The sequence below is a fragment of the Cornus florida genome, unplaced genomic scaffold (genome assembly GCF_030987335.1).
Source record: "Cornus florida cultivar Cherokee Brave unplaced genomic scaffold, ASM3098733v1 CherokeeBrave_3.0.0_Hap2_Chr06, whole genome shotgun sequence".
Lineage (NCBI taxonomy): Eukaryota > Viridiplantae > Streptophyta > Magnoliopsida > Cornales > Cornaceae > Cornus > Cornus florida.
In genome coordinates this window covers 15544212-15565265 of record NW_026775576.1, presented here as the reverse complement: position 1 = coordinate 15565265, position 21054 = coordinate 15544212, and the positions used below count along the sequence as shown (strand labels likewise).

At 39.7% G+C, this 21054-nt stretch overlaps 1 protein-coding gene across 6 annotated transcripts in view; it reads left to right on the top strand.

Annotated features, from left to right (window-relative positions):
* Positions 1–21054, top strand: part of LOC132311122 (DNA mismatch repair protein MSH5) — a 93561-nt gene that overhangs the window by 5406 nt on the left and 67101 nt on the right. For all 6 annotated transcript variants that reach the window (XR_009482855.1, XM_059808861.1, XM_059808858.1 and 3 more), the window contains one exon: positions 1509–1572. Coding sequence is in view for 5 of the 6 variants with exons in the window: in XM_059808861.1 (XP_059664844.1) it covers positions 1509–1572 (64 nt within the window). In the remaining variant the exon portion in view is untranslated. The remainder of the gene's footprint in view (positions 1–1508; positions 1573–21054) is intronic.

Sequence of the window (21054 nt, the reverse complement as noted above, 5' to 3'; positions counted from 1 at the left end):
GAATCCTATGTTTCCATTCTGCTCTATTGAGTCCATAGCTTCAGTTAATCCATATGCTATCATATATTTCCTTACTAACTCTACCCACGTTAACTTTGGTCTTCCTCTTCCCCTAGCATTACCCTCAATGTGGACTATATCGCTTTTCCTAAACGGTGCACTTAAAGGTCTTCGTTGCACATGTTCAAATCATTTAAACCTTTTTCTCTCATTTTATCTCCAATTGGTGCTACTCCAACCATCTCCACGAATGTGATCATTTCTAATTCTATCCTTTCTAGTCTTACTGCACATCCATCTCAACATTCGCATTTCTCCCACGCTCACTTTTTTCAAATGTTGTTTCCTAGCTGCACAACGTTCGGTACCATAAAGTATGGTAGGTCTAATAGATGTTCTATAGAACTCCCTTTTCAACTGTAAGGGGATACACTTATCACTCAATATACTAGATGCACTCCTTCACTTAACCCATCCTGCCTTGATTCTATGATTAAAGTCATCTCCAATTTTCCCTCACTATGAATATTTGAGCCTAAATAACGAAAATGTTCACTTTTTTGTACCTCTTGATTCTCAATCGTCACTACATCCTCATTTGTGTTTCTAGATTTACTAAAATTACACTCCATATATTCAGTTTTATTTCGACTATCTTAAACCGTTTTAGTTCTAAAGCTTCTCTCCAAACCTCTAATTTGGCATTAACTCCTTCTATAGTCTCATCAACTAAAACAATATCATAAGCATAAAACTAGATTCTTGATCCATCTAAAAATGTCATACGCCATACCAGTATGATTTATAGATTCACTTTTACAGAATTCCTTCTCTGTTATTGCCATGGAGATAAAAGGGTATTCTAGTCAAGATTTCTAACAAATCAAGAACCAAACAGCTCCTTTAACTGTTGATTTGGTGAAAATCTATTCTAAACTTCAGCAGGCATGGAAGCAATATCTTTCTACTCATCTGTTGAAACCATAAAGCTGGATCTATGGATCTATAGGATGTGTGCAGTTTTTGGTGGAAGAATGTAAATTGGTCTCTTCAAGTTTAGTCTGCTTGTAGTTTAAATTCTCAAACTCACATTTCATCATTCTATGTTAATTGTGTTAATCACCATCTACTCTAAAAGCTTAAGTTGTTAGAGAGGGTGTAACTATAATATTTAAATCCATCAACACACCCCCTCACATGTGGCATTCTTTTGGTACAACAGGTGTTTCAATATTAATTATCAGGGTGACAGTGAGGTTTGAACACAGGACCTTACCTGCTCTGATACCATGTTGACAACCATCTACTCTAAAAGCTTAAGCCTGTTAGAGAGGGTGTAACGTTAATATTTAAATCATTCAACAAATTGTTGGTGTTGCTGAGTTGAGAATGTCAAGTGTGTCTTTGTTTTTGACTCTTTGGTATAGCTACACCCAAGTTGCACTCTCTCTTCCTCTGAACTTCCTTTTTTCCAAATTTTTTTAATTTTCTGATTTTGGATATTACAGATTGATATACCTCCGAGTAACAGGGATGCATGATGGATTAAACATCAAGGAGAGAATCTGTTTTGTAAGAAAAACTCACCCTTGTGATTCTGGGTATTGATTTTATGTAATGTATTCTATTTCATTGTTAAGATAGGAATTGCATGAATGCACAAAATATTGCACAGCAAAAAGGATTAACACTTGCTTCTCTTTGTCATGCAAATATGCATTAAATAATTAAATAAATGATGCAAGTTGCAGACAGCCCAACTGTGAGTTGACGAATTTGAGAAGTTTGAAAAGCCAAATTTTGAGAAGAACAAGAATTCTTAATTTAACAACTCAACTGTACAAACTATTTTGGACTGATTACATGAATCTGCATGATTGTATATCCTTTTTGACTAGTTCAACCAATGTTAATTTGTTCTATTTCTTTCCCTAGAAAATAGTTTTGCTGAAGTTATGGCTCTTAATAGGGTGGAAGGACGAAGTGAGGTTAATCTTGTGGAGACCTCAAATAGTTGGGTGAAGTTTTGTTGAGTTGAGTTAATTGTTACATCGAGTTATTGTTCTTCGCAGATTAGCTTATTAGGTTCCTTAAGTCATGGTCAACTCATGTTTGAGTTGTCAATCGCATACTCCCTCCGTCCCACATTAGTTGTTCACTTTACTTTTTGGACTTTTTAAGAGGACATGCAATTAATGCATTGTCCCCTTTTAAAATTACCAAGTTATCCTTCTAAGTTTAAAAATGTGTATATTACTAGGTTTTGAGATTTTTGAAAACTTAAAGGGTAATTATGGAAAGGTAGCATTGTTTTTCTTTCACTTTTCAAATGGGACAACTCATATGGGACATTCCTAAATGGAAAGATGGACTGCTAACATGGGTCAGAGGTAGTATTATGCAATCACTTGATGCATATTCAAATGACAAAGGCATAGTAAATGTTATCCTTCCGCAGTGCAATGTGTGTGTGTCGCTCTACTGACATATTTGCATATCAATTCATCAATTAATGTTCTTTGAACTATTGAGTTTATACTGTGTGCGAGTGAGAATTCCTTTAAACTTTTTAATATTTCTTCCTAATTTAATTAGCCTACACAACTTATAATGGTGAGACATCAAAGAGAATGTTAAGAAATAAATCTCCCTAAGTTAAGAGAAGTCCTAATTATGTTTTTTTCCTGGGTAAGATGAAATCCTAATTATGTTTCTATGTCAATAAAGATGTATGCATGTAACTAAACATTGTAAGAATTAAATTTTAATGATATTGCACTTTTCGCAAAGACGCTTGACCATGTTTGACTTTTCTCTCTTCTCTCTCTTCTTCTTTTGACGTTGGATTCTTTCACTCCGGCGTCTGTTGTTTATATTTCTATGTTCTTTGCAGTTGGATCTTGGTTCTTAGGCACAGATTTCTGTTATGCATCGCTCTTATCTTAGTGTTGCAACCTTACCTCGTCTCAATTTCAATGGTGATATTAAATGTTGTTCTGTTGGTGGTGATTCGGTCTTTAGGGTCGATCATCAAAGCATCATGGAACGTGAATCTGTCTTGCGATGATGCTTGGTTGGTCGCTTTGATAGAGATGTGGGGAGTATTGAAGGGATTAAGGCGTGGGTGACTAAAGCTTGGAAGGTTTCTTGCGGAGTGAAAGTTTCGTCCCTTCCCGATGATCTTTTTCTGTTCAGGTTACCGTCGGAGCATGAGGCTTTAAGGGTTCTGGATGAAGGAAGGAAAAGATGGGGCGATGCATTGCTATCCATCGACATCTGGTATTTCGAGTTTGGTTGCTCTGCAGTGAGAGATCGTAGTTTTCGGAGGGTAATGTTATTTGGCTTGCCCCTTCACCTGTGGTGTCTCAAGCTATTTGAAGAAATCGGAAATCTATGTGGTGGATTTAGAGGCGTTGAGGCGGATGTGGCGGTGAGTGGAGAGAGAATCCTTCTTAACGTCTCCGCTGGAAAAACGATACCGGAGTATTTTTTTGTTGAGGATCAAAGAGTGGCCTTTAAGGTCATCTTGATTGAGGAAATTTAACCTCGTATCCTCCCGAAGTCTCACTATGGCACTGGGGAGAGTTCTCACATGCCGCGTGTTGAAACGATTATTAAAGGAGGTCGCCAGAATTTACAGTTCCGGCAGAGCCTTAAAGGAAGTAGGAGACTGCATGCACACGCGCCTGAAGCGCGTAGAAAGGGTAGGTACAGGGAGTCGTATCAATCCTGTCCCTATTCAGCGCCCACAATCTCGATATGCCAGTTTCACAAATATTCAAACACGTGGCACTGATCGTGGCATTAATGAAACCACTAATGCATTTGGCTCTAATGGGCTTAAGTTTGGGCCCGATGTACGCTTTAGGCTCTCTTTGTCTAATGGGCTCACCCACAGCACTTAGAAATTTAAAAGGGCCGTTAATTGGGGACCCAACAATTAGTTATCAATTTCAGTACTGAACGAGAAGCCTAATTCTCTTATTTTGACAAAGCCCAAGCGTAATGAGCGACATTTGAGCAACCCAATGACCAACATAACGCGGGGGCCCATTTCTTTTCTTAAATCAAACCCCAGCCCACCTCACTCTCATTCTTCGCAGAGTCCACGCTTTAATGGCTCCTCCGGAACTGTTTGGACTTCGCCGGCGAAGAAGAGGTGGATAAAGCTTTCTGTTGCTAAGACTGGTGTTAGACCTGCTGAAAAAGGGTTTCGGCATTCTCAATGTTGTGCTAACATCTCTGTCAATCCACAGCTGAAGGGAAGCACTAGATCTCTGTCTCTGGGCTCTCATGGAGTGCGGTGGTCAAGAAAAGAAAAGCAGAAGTGGGTTTCTTCCAATTGTCCAGTTATATCTTCAGATCTTCAGAATCCCTCTTCTGATCCACCCTCTTCTTCTATCCTTTCCTGCGAGATGATGAGGGGTGACGCAGCTGTTACAAAGAAGATGGATAGGTTGCCTTTTTCGAATTCTAAATTGAATGGCAAAGAGTTTGTTTCTCCTGGCCAATTGGTTACCGTAGGCAGTGAAGTCAATGATCCCTTTGAGGGAGTAACGATTTGTGTGGGAAAAGATTTGCAGTTTAAATTATCCAGTGATGAGGCTGCAACTCTATTCAAAGAGCTATGATTAAATGTTGCATTGCAAGGTCTCAAATGTATGCCTTCTGCAACGGACAAGGAGAATGTGGTTGGCAGTATTGTTGGGTTGGGTGATGATGTTACAGATTCAGATTCTGCTTATGAGTTCGATAGAACAATTGAAGAGGAGTTGGCTAATGAATTGGGGTCTACCCAACAGGTCTGTTCTAATAAGTTTCAACCCTGGCTGAATGATGATTCTAACATATCAGTGGTGGAACCCCTGGCAGTGGTGAGACCTGATGATGAGGTTACTGATTTGGGGAAGGATTGGGTGGTTGATAATATTAAAGCTACCAGTGAACTATTGGGAGTATCTTCAGAGGTAATAACGCTCAGACTTTATCTCTTCTTTAAGCAATTGTGACTGGAACCGAGATAGCAGTCACTAATGAAGTTATAAATACAAAGCCCATATCGTCTTGGAAAGGGATTCACGAGATTAAGAATCTCATCTCTGACGTTAACTACGATAAGAAGAAAGGCGTGGTGATGGAAAGGGGAAGGACTAGGAGCAGGAGTTTGAAGAAGGGGGGAGGGGAGTTAATCTCAACTGGTTTTTAATGAAGCTACGAATCATTACATGGAATGTTCGTGGTCTCAATGACCCGAATAAGAGGAGGGTGGTGAAGGCAGCTTTAAGAAAATGGGGGGCTCAGGTTGTTTGTTTGCAAGAAACTAAGATGGAATCCATTACTGAAGGGGTGGTTAGAAGTTTGTGGGGAGGAAGGTTTGTGGAATGGGAGGCTTTGGATGCTATAGGTTCTTTGGGGTGGTATCTTAGTTATGTGGGACAGTAGGTGGTTGTCCAGAATGAATGTGTGGAAGGGGAGATTTTCTGTTTCCTGTGAGTTTCAGATGGAAGAGGATAATTTCAGATGGCTCTTTTCTGGGGTTTATGGTCCGGTTGTTGATACTGACAGACCCATTTTATGGGAGGAACTAAGCCACGTTCAAGGTCCATGCTCTTTACCTTGGTGTTTGGGCGGGGATTTCAATTCAGTTAGGTTCCCATCAGAGAGGTCTACTGGGGGAAGAAGGTCAATAGATATGGATCAGTTTTTTGACTTCATTGATAAGCACCTTCTCATTGATCTACCATGGAAGGTGCAACCTATACTTGGTCTAGTGGTAGAGACCCAGTTACTCTTTCAAGATTGGATAGATTTTTGATCTCTGGGGAGTGGGAAGAAAAATTCCCGGATATTGTTCAGGCGGTATTAGAAAGGGTTACCTTTGATCATGTGCCTTTAGTTTTGGATTGTGGGAGATTGCGCTCTCGGAAAACCCCATTCCGTTTTGAGAATATGTGGCTAAGAGTGGAGGATTTCCAAGGGACAGTTCGTTCATGGTGGGAGGGAGTGATCGTTTCAGGTGTACCCAGCTTCATATTAACACAGAAACTTAGAGCTCTCAAATTCGCTCTTAAGCAGTGGAATAAGGATGTTTTTGGCAATCTTGAATGGAGGAAGAATAGAGTCTTTGTTGATTTTTCTGAGATTGATCGGTTAGAGGAGGCGGGTGGGAATATGGAGTCTCTTTGTACTAGGAGAGCTTCTTGTCAGGCAGTACTAGCTGAGATTGTTTGCATGGAGGAGATTTAGTGGCGACAAAAATCCCGGGCTCTTTGGTTGAAAGAGGGAGACCGTAACACAAAATTTTTCCACAGACTTGCTAACACCCACATAAGGAGTAATCACATAGGATGTATACGGGTAGAAGGCGTGGATTTGTGGAGGGAGGAAGAGGTGCGTAGTGGGATCGTTTCTTTTTATCAAAAACTTTATATAGAACCTTTAGGTTGGCGACCCAAGCTTGATTGTCTTCCTTTTGAGGCTATTTCTGAGATGGAGAGAGATGGATTAGAGCTTCCTTTTACTGAAGAAGAAGTTCTAAAGGACTTATCTAGTTGCAATGGGGATAAAGCCCCGGGGGCTGACTGGTTTACTATGCGTTTCTTGTTGGAAAGTTGGGCGGTTGTGAAAAATGAAGTGATGAACACCTTTCAGGAGTTTCATTCTACAGGTGTATTTGAGAAATCGCTTAATGCATCATTTATTGCCCTTATTCCTAAGAAGGGAAACGCTTCAGATATTAAGGATTTTCGCCCTATTAGCTTAGTGGGTTGTATTTACAAACTCATAGCCAAGGTGCTTGCTTAAAGAATGCAAGAAGTTATGGATGGGATTATTTCAGATTCCCAGAATGCTTTTGTTGGAGGTAGGCAAATGCTTGATTCAGTTCTTATTGCCGGTGAATGTGTAGATTCAAGGTTGCGTAATGGTGTTCTTGGAGTTCTGTGTAAACTTGATATTGAGAAAGCTTTTGATCATGTTAATTGGAATTTCCTTCTCTATTTGCTTTAAAGAATGGGGTTTGGAAGTAGATGGAGGACATAGATTCAGACATGTCTGTTGTCGGTTAAGTTCTCAATTCTTGTGAATGGTTCTCCAGCTGGCTTTTTTGGGTGCTCTCGGGGTATCAGACAAGGTGATCCTTTGTCCTCTTTTCTGTTCCTTATTGTTATGGAGGGCTTAAGCAGACTTATGTGCCGGGCAGAGAATCTTGGTCTCATTAAAGGATTTCGGGTGGGAAGAGATATTGTAAATCAGGTGGAGATTTCTCATTTGTTATTTGCAGATGACACTTTGGTTTTTTGTGATGCAGATGTGTCTCAACTTAGATATTTGAGATGCATTCTGGCTTGCTTTCAGGCAGTTTCCTGGCTTAAGGTTAACGTGGCCAAGAGTGTGCTTGTTCCGGTTGGGAATGTACAGGACATCTCTTCTCTTGCTGCAGTTCTTGGGTGCAGGGTGAGTTCCTTTCCTATCCCTTATTTGGGATTGCCCCTAGGGGTTTCTCCCAGATTAGTGGGGAGTTGGGATTCTGTGATTGATAGGTATGCAAAGAGGTTGGTAGGTTGGAAGAAGCAATATTTGTCAAAGGGGGGTAAAGTTACTCTTATTAAGAGCACTTTATCAAGCCTTCCCACTTATTTTCTTTCTATGTTCCAAATTCCATGCTCCGTTGCTGCTAGAATTGAACAAATTCAATGGAATTTCCTTTGGGGAGGAAGGGGAGAAGAGTTCAAGTATCACCTTGTTAGATGGGAGCAAGTCTACAACGCTACAAAACTGGGGGGTCTCGGTATTAGACGATTGATTCCTTTTAATCAAGCTCTTTTAGGCAAATGGTTGTGGAGATACGAGAAGGAAAGACATCGCTCTTGGCGTAGATTAGTCTCTTGCAGGTATGGGGATGATGCTGGAGGATGGACTACACGTCCGGTTTCTATTGCGGGAGGAGTTGGGGCTTGGAAATCCATTCGGAAAGGATGGGATGCCTTTTCTCCTCATGTTAGATTCAGAGTTCGTGATGGCAGTCGCGTTCGTTTTTGGGAAGATCTTTTGGTGTGGAAATCAGCCTTCATGTCGTACTTTCCTAAGATTATTTAGTATTGCAGTTGATAGACATGCCACCGTAGCTAACTGTTATCAGCTTGATAATAATGGAATTATGTGGAATGTTCTTTTTCGGCGTTCTTTTCAGGATTGGGAGCTAGAAGATGTGAGCATTTTTTTGGATCAATTGTATCGGCAAGAAGGAATTGGCAGGGGTTATGACAATTTGATTTGGATTCCCTCTTCTCACGGTCGTTTTGAAGTAAGGTCTTTGTTCTTATGTTTGTCTAATTTTGCACCCTCTGATTTTCGATGGAAGACTATATGGTGTTCTATGGTTCCTACTAGGGTGGCTTTTTTTGTATGGACCGCCGTTTGGGGTAAGATTCTGACGATCGATAATTTGAGGAAAAGGGGAAATTATTTTGTTAATTGGTGTTGCATATGTAAGCAGAATCGGAAGTCAGTTGATCATCTCCTAATGCATTGTTCTGTAGCGCACGACTGTTGGAATCTTATTCTTGGGCTTTTTGGCATGTATTGGGTAATGCCACGTTCTACTAAGGAGTTGATTCATGCCTGAAGAGGTTGTCGTGTGGGTAGAAGTGTTCGTGATTATTGGAGATCTGTACCACATTGTATTTGGTGGTGCATTTGGAGGGAGAGAAATAGTAGAATGTTTGAAGGAAAGGAGTCGTCTACAGCGACACTGAAACTTATTATTATTCGTTCTCTCTTCAGTTATGTGACCAGAAGTTCCTGTTCCTCTACTGATGATTTAATTTCTTTTTTGGATTCTTTGGGGCCTTAGTTCCCAGTTTTTTTTATGTCTATGGGACGCGTTCCCCTATTGAACGCTTTTTTAATTTATTATTACTTATCAAAAAAAAAAAATGAATTAAATTTTAAGGGAACCGGAAGATACCACAGTTTCCCAATTGAAAAGAAAAACCTTTTCTTTTATATGAAATATTTTTTAACTTTGGAGGATTAAAGACGAGAGACTTTGCACAACCAGATGGTATGTTCGACATGTTGCATGATGATGAAGAGATGTGCAAAAATTTGATTTGGGATTTCTGTAGACAAGGAGGGATTTTTTTTCCTTCTAGAAAAGGAGGGATTATGAGTGGTGGTTTTGCTCGGACTTCCACATAATAACTGCACAAGCAGTCCACTTGTTGTTGTAGTTATTGAGACGAACGGATGTTTTAAGTTTGAGATCATACTGGATGATCAAGGGCAAATGATTGTTTAAATTGAATTTCGATGCAACGGCTTATTGAATTTCATCCTATTAAAGAGGACATGTGAAGGGACAACCTACAAAATTTTATTTGCCATGTCTTTTAGGGGAGTACAGAGAAGTGTTAGACTTAAGAAGGAAGAACATGATGTACGTTCTGATTATTTGAGGGTAAAATTGTCATTAATAAAATATTTTTAAATCTTAAATCACTTACCATCTTTTGCGATAAGCGTTAAGCAAGGTCGATGTCGCCTAACATTTTGGCTCGTTTTAAGTTGTGCGTAGTATTTTAAGTGGTAGCCTAAATGATTAACAAACACGCTTATTTTAAAAAAACACTGACCATATTCCATGTTAGGCGCTAAACGACTATATCAAACAGGGCCTAAGGTGGAAATCTCAGGAACCTCCCCAACCGGAACCATGACACTTTTTACCACATTCACCGTTAAGCTAGAGACGACTTGAAATCAAATATGTTGGAAGATGTTATGTTTGGAGAGAATCATTATAGGAGTAATTTAAGCACTTACATTATATGGAAAAAAAAAAAAGAACTTAAATCACTCCTTTACAGAATATTGATATGACTGAATCATGGAAGTCATTTTAGGAATCTTTCCTTTATCATATTTATCACATGTTTGTCTTCTTTCACCTATAAATAGAGGTGATCATTGTATACAAAGATTAAGAGAGAATATTATAAAGGTGATGTAGCCCTTTGGGCTCTTTGTGCCGTAGATGTAGGCCTTAGTGGATGAACCATGTAATAACTTGTGTTCTTCGTGTTTCATTTCTCTCTTCACTTATATTTTATTATTTACTGTGATGTTGTGGCCTGAATTTGGTTCCAGGTCGTGTTTTGACCCGATAACCCGTTGCTTAAGCTTTCACCAAAACTCTAGGGACCATGTTTAGTACTCTCTTGTAATAGGGTTTGGAGTGGGACATTGAGACATACTGAAAATCGCACAAAAGAGAGTGATAGCGAGAGCTAGGGTTTAGGGGCTGAAATTTGTAATTTCCTGATTTTCGCATAGTGAAACTTTTTGCCGGATCTTCACCGTGGATGTAGACACGACTTTGATCGAACCACGCAAACTCTTTGTGTTCTTTGCATGTGGCGTGCTTATCTTCTGTCGTGTTTCGTGATTGTTTCTCAGGTTCGCTATGCTTGTCGTAACATTCATAACATGGTATCAGAGCCTAATTTTTCTCTTCTCTCTTGCTGCGACTGCCTAGGTATGGAAAAACCTTAGGGTAGTTGCCTAGTGTGTGTGAAAGTGTAGGGAGGATCTCTTACTATGTTCGGACCCCTTGGGTATCCCCTTAGTGTCTGAAATGTGCCAAGGGTTTTGGTGCTATTTGTGACTTGTTTGGGCTGCCTATGTGGTTAGTAGCATTGTTCTCCGCCTTCGCTGTGTGTTCAGTGCTATTTGTGACTTGTTTGGGCTGCCGATGTGGTTAGTAGCATTGTTCTCCGCCTTCGCTGTGTGTTTGGTACTATTTGTGACTTTTTGGGCTGCCAATGTGGTCAGTACCATTGTTCTTCACCTTCGCCTTCGCTGTGTGTTTGGTACTATTTGTGACTTGTTTGGACTGCCAGTGTGCTCAGTAGCATTGTTCTTCACCTTCACCGTGTCTCCAGCAATTTTATTGTCTTTTTCTAAGTTGTTGGAAAAAGATCGGTTTCATGATTTGATATGCAAGCTGGGCATTAGTTCCATAAGCCCTCCAGTTTGAGGAGTGTTAGAAGATGGTATGTTTGGAGAATCTCATTATAGGAGTGATTTAAGCCCTTAAATCACTCATTGACAAAATATTGATACGAGTGAATCATAGATTTTAATAATTTTTCCTTTATCATATTTATCACGTTTGTATTCTTTCACCTATAAATAGAGATGATCATTGTATAAACTATACAAAGATTAAGAAAGTGTTATAAAAGTGATGTAGCCCTTTGGGATCTTTGTGTCATGGATGTAAGTTGGTTGAACCACGAATATCTTTGTGTTCTTTTTGTTTCATTTCTCTCTTCACTTATAATTTACAGAACACACGATGAAGAAACCTTGTCAGAGCTCCGTTCACAAGGACCGAGGCGCGAGCACTAGAAATACATAACTTACTTTATTTCCTCCATCTCTCTCCAAACCCCATCCTATTGAGTTGATAGAGAAGAAATATAAAAAGAAGAAAAATGAGAGAATTGTGTAAATGCTTGAATGAGATGTATCACTCATTCACAACTCTAGTGTTTATAGATAAAAAAGAGCACATACTCATATTATAAGAAATGAAATAAAATAAAATCTAAATCAAATCACAGCATATTCTATAGCACAATCAAATCTCTACTAATACGGTAAGTCATTCCATAAATTGTGGCTATCATATCTGCTAACACTCCCCCTCAAGTTGGTGTGTGGATATCTGAAACGCCCAACTTGGACAATGCATTCTCAAACGCAATCTTGCTAATGCCCTTTGCGACAAATGGAGTGCAAATTTGACCAGAGATGATCTTCTCTCGAATGAAGTGACGGTCCACCTCTATATGCTTAATCCTGAAATGCTGAACAGATTTGCTGTTATGCTAATGGCAGACTTGTCGTAGTAAAGTGAGAATGGAAGGAAGGTAAAAATCATCAAGATTTTCAACCATAGCAACTCACATACCCCAAGAGCCATAGCCCTATACTCTGCCTCTGCATTAGATTGAGAGACAACATCCTGCTTCTTACTGCACCAAATAACTAAGTTGCCACCAATAGTAGTATAATAACCTGAATTATTGACCTCCTATATGAAACAGATCCTGCATAATCAGCATCTGTCCGAGCCTCAACACGCAAGTGACCATGATTGGCAAACAAAATAACATGGCTTGGACACCCTTTTAAGTAGTGAAGGATCTGAATAGCTACATCAAGATGAGGGGTATGAGGAGAGTGCATGAATTGACTCACGACACTCACGGCATAAGCAATGTTAGGTCGAGTCATGGATAAATAGATGAGCTTCTCAATAATTCGTTGATACTGACCAACATTTGACAACAACTCCCCCTCATAATCAACCAACCGACGATTTTTCTCAATCGGAGTATCAGGATGAGCGCCTAGCTGACCAGAAGCATAAAGCAAGTTAAGAACATACTTGCTTTGAGAGATGAAAATACTAGCCTTGGAGCGAGCCACCTCAATGCCTAAGAAGTACTGAAGGGGACCAAGATCCTTAATCTCAAACTGATGGCCAAGATAGCTCTTAACCTCAGTATTTCCGGCAGTATCATCTCCGGTAAGAACAATATCATTGACATACACAATGAGAGAAACTGTCTTACCGCCTGAATGACGTAAGAACAAGGTGTGATCAGCTGCACTTTGATGGAAACCAAACTTGAGCATAGCAGTGCCAAAGCGATCAGACCAAGCTCGAGGAGACTGCTTGAGGCTATATAGGGAGCAACGAAGACGATAGACCATACCAGAATGAGCAGGAGAACGAAAGCATGGAGGGGGAACCATATACACCTCCTCCTGCAAATCACTATTGAGAAAGGCATTCTTGACATCTAACTGAAATAGAGGCCAAGATCGAATCGCAGAAACGGAAAATAATACACGGATGGTATTTATCTTAGCAACAGGGGCAAAAGTCTCCTGATAATCTATGCCATAAGGCTGAGTATAACCCTTGGCAACCAATGGGGCCTTCTAACGAGTAACTGACCCATCTAGATTATGCTTAACAGTAAACACCTAATGACAACCCACAACCTTTCGACCAATAAGAAGCGGAACCATGTCCCAAGTATGATTTTTCACAAGTGTTTGTAGTTCTTCTGTCATAGCATCACACCATTAAGGTTGTGCTAGTGCATATGCAACACTAGAAGGAAGAGGAACCGAGGCAGCAGAAACAAGAAAACTCCGATAGGAGGGTGAGAAAGCACAATCAGTAACAAAATTAGAAATAGGGTAAGTACAAGAATGTTTACCCTTCCGAAGAGCAATGGGGCGATCATCAAGCGAAAAAGTAGCTTGAGAAGATGGAGCTGGTGCCAAAGGAACAAGGCAGTCCATCGTGGGAGTGGAAGCTTGTACCTGTTGTCTCCGACGATAAACTTGTAGAAAAGGAACAATTCCCCCTGCTAGAGGGGAAGGAATAATAGAAGACGAAATAGGCAAAGGTAGAGGAGTTGAAGACGCAAGAAGGTGATCATCAATTGTATTCAATGGGAACCATTTACTTTGAGAACCAACTGAACCACTATAATATAGTGTATTGTCAAAGAAAGAAACTTCCATGGGTATTGAACACAAAGGTGAAAAAGAATAAATTCTGATATTCTCTCATCATATCACATATGTTAGTTTATAGGCCTATATATATAGAAGCGTATTACAAATTCTATCTAAGGAAAAGATATATACTGATCATAATTCCTATAATATCTAACTATGGATAATTCCTAAAAATCCTGCCTAACTAATTTTTCTAACAATTCAGCCTAGATCTTTCCACACTCCCCCTCAAGTTGGCTTGAAAAATATCTTGCATTTCCAGCTTGCATGTAAGATTGTCAAATTTTCCCTTCAGTAATCCTTTAGTGAGGATATCTACTACCTATTCTCCTGTAGGAATATAGGGTATACATATCACTCCTTCCAATTTCTCCTTAATAAAATGTCGATCAACTTCCACATGCTTAGTCCCATCATGTTGGACAGGATTGTGAGCTATGTTGATTGCAGCTGTATTATCACAGTAAAACTTCATAGGCATTGGACTTACGATTTTAAGATCTTCAAGTAATCTTTTTAGCCAGAAAAGTTCACAAATTCCATGAGCAACTGCTCTGAACTCAGCTTCTGCACTACTCCTTGCTACAACGGTTTGCTTCTTGCTCCTCCAAGAAACTAAGTTGCCACCAACACAAGTACAGTAACCTGAAGTAGACCTTCTATCCGTCACACTACTTGCCTAATCAGCATTGGTATAGGCTTCAATCCTTAGATGGCCTTGGTTTTCAAACAACAAACCTCTTCCAGGTGATCCCTTCAGGTATTTGAGAATCCGGTAGACTGCCTCAAAGTGTTCTTCTCCTGGTGAGTGCATAAATTGACTCACTACACTCAGTGCAAAGGCAATATTTGGCTGCGTGTGTGAAAGATAACTGAGTCTTCCAACCAGCCTTTGGAATTGCTCTCGGTTCACCACTTTTTCTGCATTTGCTGCCTGCAACTTTAAATTGGGTTCCATGGGTGTTTCCACCGGTTTGTAGCCAAGTAAACCTGTCTCCATAAGTAAATCCAACACATACTTCCTTTGAGAGACAAATATCCCTCTCTTGGATTTGGCAAATTCCATTGCTATGAAGTATTTCAAAGCTCCAAGATCTTTTATCTCAAATTCCTTTGCAAGAAAAGACTTCAAATCCTCCAATTCTCTTTTATTATCTCCTGTCAAAATTATGTCATCCACATAAACAATAAGTATGGCTATCTTACCATCACTTGAATGTTTGTAGAACAAAGTGTGATCAACTTGACTTTGACGATATCCATGACCCTTGGTAGCTTTAGTGAATCGATCAAGCCATGTTTTGGGTGATTGTTTCAAACTATATAGCGATTTCTTCAATTTACACACCTTTCCAGCTCCATAATCATTTTCAAATCCTGGTGGTAGATTCATAAACACTTCTTCCTCTAGCTCACCATTTAAGAACGCATTCTTTACATCTAACTGCTGCAATGGCCAACTCAAGCTTGCAACAAGAGACAACAACACCCGTATGCATAGTTATTAAAGGCCCAAGGCGCACCAAGGCGCTAGAGGTCCTTTGGAGGCTAGGCGCGAGGCGCGCGCCTGAGTGAAATGAGGCGCACAATTGAAAATTTAAACTACCATAATAACATTCATATCTCATAAGTCATATCAATATTCTAAAAATTAATATCAAATGTAAAAAAGTAAATCCATCAACTATACATGCATCCAACAACCATAAAACAGAGTACAAATTTGTTTTCTTCAAAGGCAAAGCAAAATGTGTTTTTTGAATGGCAAAACAAAGCACAAAAAGAAATAAATTTGTTAACAAAAAAAAAAAAAATTGTTAACAAGAAAAAAAGAAAAGAAAAAACAGAGCAAAAAAAAAAAAAAAAGACAGAGAGATGAGAGAACTAGACGAAGAGAGAAATGTAAACAAAGATAAGAAGAGAGGAGAGATCTAGAGGAGAAGAGAGAAAAAAAGAAAAGAAAAGAAAGAACTGACGTGGCTTCGTTGTTCATCTCTGCAACTAGGGCTTCGTCTTCTTCTCACAATCTCATTCTATCTTTATTCGGTTAACACTTGGACTCTTGGGCTTTCTTATTTTTTTATTCTTTTAAACAAAAGTTCCTTATATCGTATGATTGAGCTTTCTTTTTTTGCTTATTAAATTGATAAATGGCTGAAAAAGTTGATTATCTTTCATATATCTCAAGGGTATTTATACAGAATACACAGACCTATTCAAGGTAAGTCAACTATATAATTAAATTGACAGACAGCTAATACAGCTAATACATTAACAGCTAATACTTAACAGCTAATACTAACAGCTAATACATTTAACAGCTAATAGATAACACCTGCAGCTGATAGATAACAACTGTACACGCTAACTCTCCCCCTTAAGTTGGTGCATAGATATCGCACATGCCCAACTTGGATAGTGATGTATGAAACGAACCACTAGTAACACCACGAGTCATCGTATCAGCCAGCTGGTTCGCACAATCCAGGTTATCCTTGATGTAGTTTCGGTCAAGTATTATCACAAAAAATCAATATAGGTTTCTTTGGACCATACCGAAGCTCATTTAAGAGAATCTTGAACCATGTAAGCTCCGTAATTGCATGATGAAGAGCACAATATTCAACTTCTGCACTTGACAACGATACCACATTCTGTTTCTTACTCCTTCAGGTCACCAAATTGCCTCCAACGAATGACACATACCCTGAAGTAGACTTCCTATCCAACTTGGCTCTCGCGAAATCAGAATCTGTATAACCCACATTGTCTAGGTGTCCATGCCTGGAGAACATAATACCTTTACCTAGAGAGGACTTTAGATAAGCCAAAATACGATTCACTGCATTCATGTGTCGGTCACTCGGATTGTGCATGAATTGACTTACAATACTAATTGCATACGACAAGTCAGGCCTAGTGTGAGTCAGATAGATCAACTTCCCCACTAGTCTCTGATATCTCTCCTTGTTTGTTGGAATCTGATCAGGATAGATAGCTAAGCCATGATTTACTTCAATAGGAGTGTCTATAGGAACACACGCAGAGTTACCAGTTTCAGCTAAGAGATCTAATGTATACTTTCGTTGAGAGAGAAAAAGTCCCTGCTTGGACCGAGACACTTCAATGCCCAGAAAGTATTTCAGAACCCCCAAGTCCTTCATTTCAAATTCCTTGGCCAAATAGCTCCGAAGCTTCTCTATCTCATTGGTGTTGCTACCTGTAATAATCATGTCATCCACATAAACGATAAGCAAAGTAATATCATCACCATTCCTCTTATAGAATAGAGTGTGATCTGCCAAAGCTTGCTTAAAACAATACTTCTTCATTGAGTAGCTCAACCTGCCAAACCAAGCTCTTGGTGATTGTTTCAACCCGTATAAGGCCTTCTTTAGCTTGCATACCTTACCTCCTTCAGGTGTAAACCCCGGGGGAGGATCCATATACACCTCCTCTATCAAATCACCATGAAGAGAGGCATTCTTCACATCAAACTGTTTTAATGGCCAGCCCAAATTAACTGCAAGAGAGAGTATAACTCGAACAGTGTTCATCTTAGCCACGGGAGCGAAGGTCTCTTGATAATCAATCCCATAAGTCTGAGTGTACCCCTTGGCAACTAGTCTAGCTTTGTACCTCTCAACTGTCCCATCTGACTTATACTTCATTGTAAACACGCACTTACATCCCACTGTCTTCTTTTCTTGAGGTAACTCAACCAACTCCCAAGTAGAGTTCTTCTGGAGAGCCTTCATTTCCTCTACCATAGCAGCCTTCCACTTAGGATCTCCAAGGGCATCCTAAAAATGACTAGGAATAGACACAGAAGACAACTGAAGGGCAAAAGCTAGGTGAGTCTTAGACAGATGGTGATAGGAAACAGAATCAGAGATAGGATTGACAACATTAGAAGAAAATTTGGAGAAACCCAACCTATCAGGTTCTTTATAATCACGAAAAGGATACCTCCTACCCTGATCACCAATTTGTGGATTCAAGGCAGCAGTCTCCACAGAAGTTACAGGGTTAGAATTAATATCTGAAGTTGAAATTAAAGGAGAAGAAACATGTACCTCAGAGTTAATCCTAGAAGATTCATCCGATGGCATGGTAGTATCATCAAGAGGGGTACTAGAGTTAGAAGGAGGCGGCATGACAGTGGCATCCTTGTTCCTTCTCACATATACTTCTTTGAACAAGTGGGCTGGTCTTTCACCTATTTTTTCATCGAACTCAGTCTCCACATGATCAAGAGTATCTAAAGGTTCTCCTTTTTTCATAATAGTTGAATCCTTCTCCTTACTTGAAATCCACAACCTCTTTTCTTCCAGCCATAATCATTCCTCTTCTTTACTACTAATCTCCCCCTGATGAGGAATCAGAGATATATCCCCAGAAAAATAAGACTCTCTTTCAGAAAACCGAACATCCATGGACACATAGTATTTACTTGTAGGAGGATGAAAACATTTATAGCCCTTTTGTGAACTAGAGTAACCAAGGAAGACACACATAAGAGCACGAGGGTCAAGCTTATCCCTATGAAGAGAATGTATATGAACATAACACACACAACCAAAAACCTTAGGACAAAGATTAAGTGTAGAAGGAATATAGTGAAATCGGGATAACATTCTCAATGGAGTTTGATATTTAATTATACGAGAAGGCATTCGGTTAATAAGAAAAACAGTTGTCATGACAGCCTCGGCTTAGAAACGCTTAAGAACATTCATAGTAAAGCATAAGGTACGAGCCACCTCTAAGAGATGACGATTCTTACGCTCTGTTAAGCCGTTTTGTTGTGGCGTGTAGGCGCACGTTGTCTGGGGGAGGATGCCATGTTGTTTGAAGAAATCAGCAAGAGACTGATTCACATACTCACCACCGTTGTCAGAATGGAAAACCTGAACCTGAGTATGAAATTGGGTGACAATCATTTCGTAAAACTGAGGAATAACATATATAACATCACTCTTAGATTTTAGCAAATAAACCCAACTCACTCTAGTACAGTCATCAATAAAAGATACAAAGTATTTATGGCCCGAAGCAGAAGGAGTAGAAAAAGGACCCCACACATCTGTGTAAACACATGAAAAAGGAATAGGACTTTTATTGAACCCCACTTTGAACACGATGGTTTTTAGCATAAATGCATTGTTCACACCCTAAAGTAGAAGCAGAAATATTGCAAAATAACTTAGGAAATAAACGTTCTAACTAAGAGAAAGATGGATGTCCCAAATGACAATGCCATAAAAATATCTTCTCTCTGTCAGACTCTCTTTTTACTTGAAAACCACGGCTAGGTTCAGATTTTAACTCCCTTACCCCTTCTCCAAGTAGTAAAGACCTCCTCTCTCCTTACCAATGCCAATCGTCATCTTCGTAAGATTGTCCTGAAACACACAATGGGTAGAATGAAAAGTTACAGAACAATTAAGATTTTTGGTAATTTTGCTAATGGAAAGAAGGCTGTTAGAGAGATTAGGTGCAAGTAAAACTGAAGACATGGAGAATATAGGAGAAAGTGAGACATTCCCAGCCCCTGTAATTGGCATAGGAGTCCCGTTAGCAACCTGAACAGACTTAACGGGTGAAGGTATTAGAGAGTCAAGTATAGAAGAGTTACTAGTCATATGATCAGTGGCCCTTGAATCAATAACCCAAGTGTTAGAAGCAGTAGAAATAAAGGCCAAACCAGAATTACCTCCTTGAGAAGACACTCGAGATACATGAGAAGCAGAAGATGGAGAAGTGTCGGTGATAGCAACCTGAGCAAATTTCTTGTTCTTCTTCTCAGCTTGCTTAAGCCTGAACCACTCCGGATGACCATGTTTCTTCCAGCAAACATCAATCTTATGTCTCGTACTATTGCAGTGAGTGCAGAGATGAGAAGTTGAGTCGGTAAAAGGAGGAGCTGGTCGGGAACTCTTTTGGACAGCAAGAGCCGAGGTCTCTGAGTGATCCTTTATTGCCATGGTGACCTGTCTCTGTGTTTCACGACGAACTAGAGAATATGCTTCTTCCAGACTTGGTAAAGGAGAGGTAGCTAGAACACGACTACTAACTTGATCCAAACTGTGATCCAAACCTGCAAGAAACATATAGACCCGATCCTCAGAAATACGCTTCCTCTGTTTCTCAATATCAGTTGCACACGTCATATCATTTGGTCTTCGATAATCAAGATCCTTGAAGATTGAGTTCAGCTCATTGTAGTACTCTACAAGAGGCCGACCATCCTGACGCAATTGAAAGGACTTCTTCATCAATTCATAAACCTAAGAAGAATCAGAGACATCAAGATAGCTTATCTTTACCGCATCCCAAACCTCCCTGGCTGTTCCACATTGCACAAAGTGGGACATCAGATTAATCGTCATGGAATTGATAAGCCAAGACTTGACTAGGGCATCTTTAGCCTCCCATTCAGCATAGCTTGGATCATCCTCTGCAGGTGCAACCTTTCTCCCTGTGATATACCCCTTTTTCTGTCTACCAGCAATATACATCTCCAAAATCTGAGACCAAACACGATAATTAGCACCATCCAATTTAATAGGAATGGGAGAAGAAGTTTCGTGAATAGTCATCGTGGAGGACTTCTTGCTGTCAGATGAATTTTCAGTTAGAGAGGAAGAATCAGTGTTTGTTTTGGCTGCCATGGATCGTGGCTAAGAGGTATTGAAGACAAGCAGCAGCAGCACAAAGAAGATAGCTGACGGCTATTGCAGGTCTTTAGAAGTAAGGTTAAAATAGAAAAGAAAAGAAAAGAAAAGAAAGCAGCGGAAATTTCTTTCTTTTTGCTCTGATTCCAAATTGATAAATGGCTGGAAAAGTTGATTATCTTTCATATATCTCAAGGGTATTTATACAGAATACATAGACCTATTCAAGGTAAGTCAACTATACAATTAAATTGATAACTAATATAGCTAATACATTAACAGCTAATACTTGACAGCTAATACTAATAGCTAATATATTTAACAGCTAATAGATAATAGCTGCAGCTGATAGATAACAGCTGTTCACGCTAACTTATTAAGTTGCCAAAAGTACCCTTTTTGGCTTAAGAAATAGAACAATCGTATTTTTTTAAACAAATATCAGTGAGGCGCACCTAGGCGCCCCTCACAAATAGGACGAGGCGCAACCGAGGCGCGTGCCTAGTAAACATCAGTGAGCCTGGGATGACAACAAGCGCAAACGCCTAGGCGAGCCTTTAACAACACTGCCCGTATGGAATTTACCTTTGCCACCGGGGCAAAGGTTTCCTGGTAATCTATTCCATATGTTTGGGTGAAGCCTTTAGCTACGAGTCTCGCCTTGTATCTCTCAATATTACCATCAGCCTTATATTTGACCATGAACACCCATTTGCAGCCTTCAGTCTTCTTCTCCCTTGGCAACTCCACAATCTCCCAAGGTTTGTTC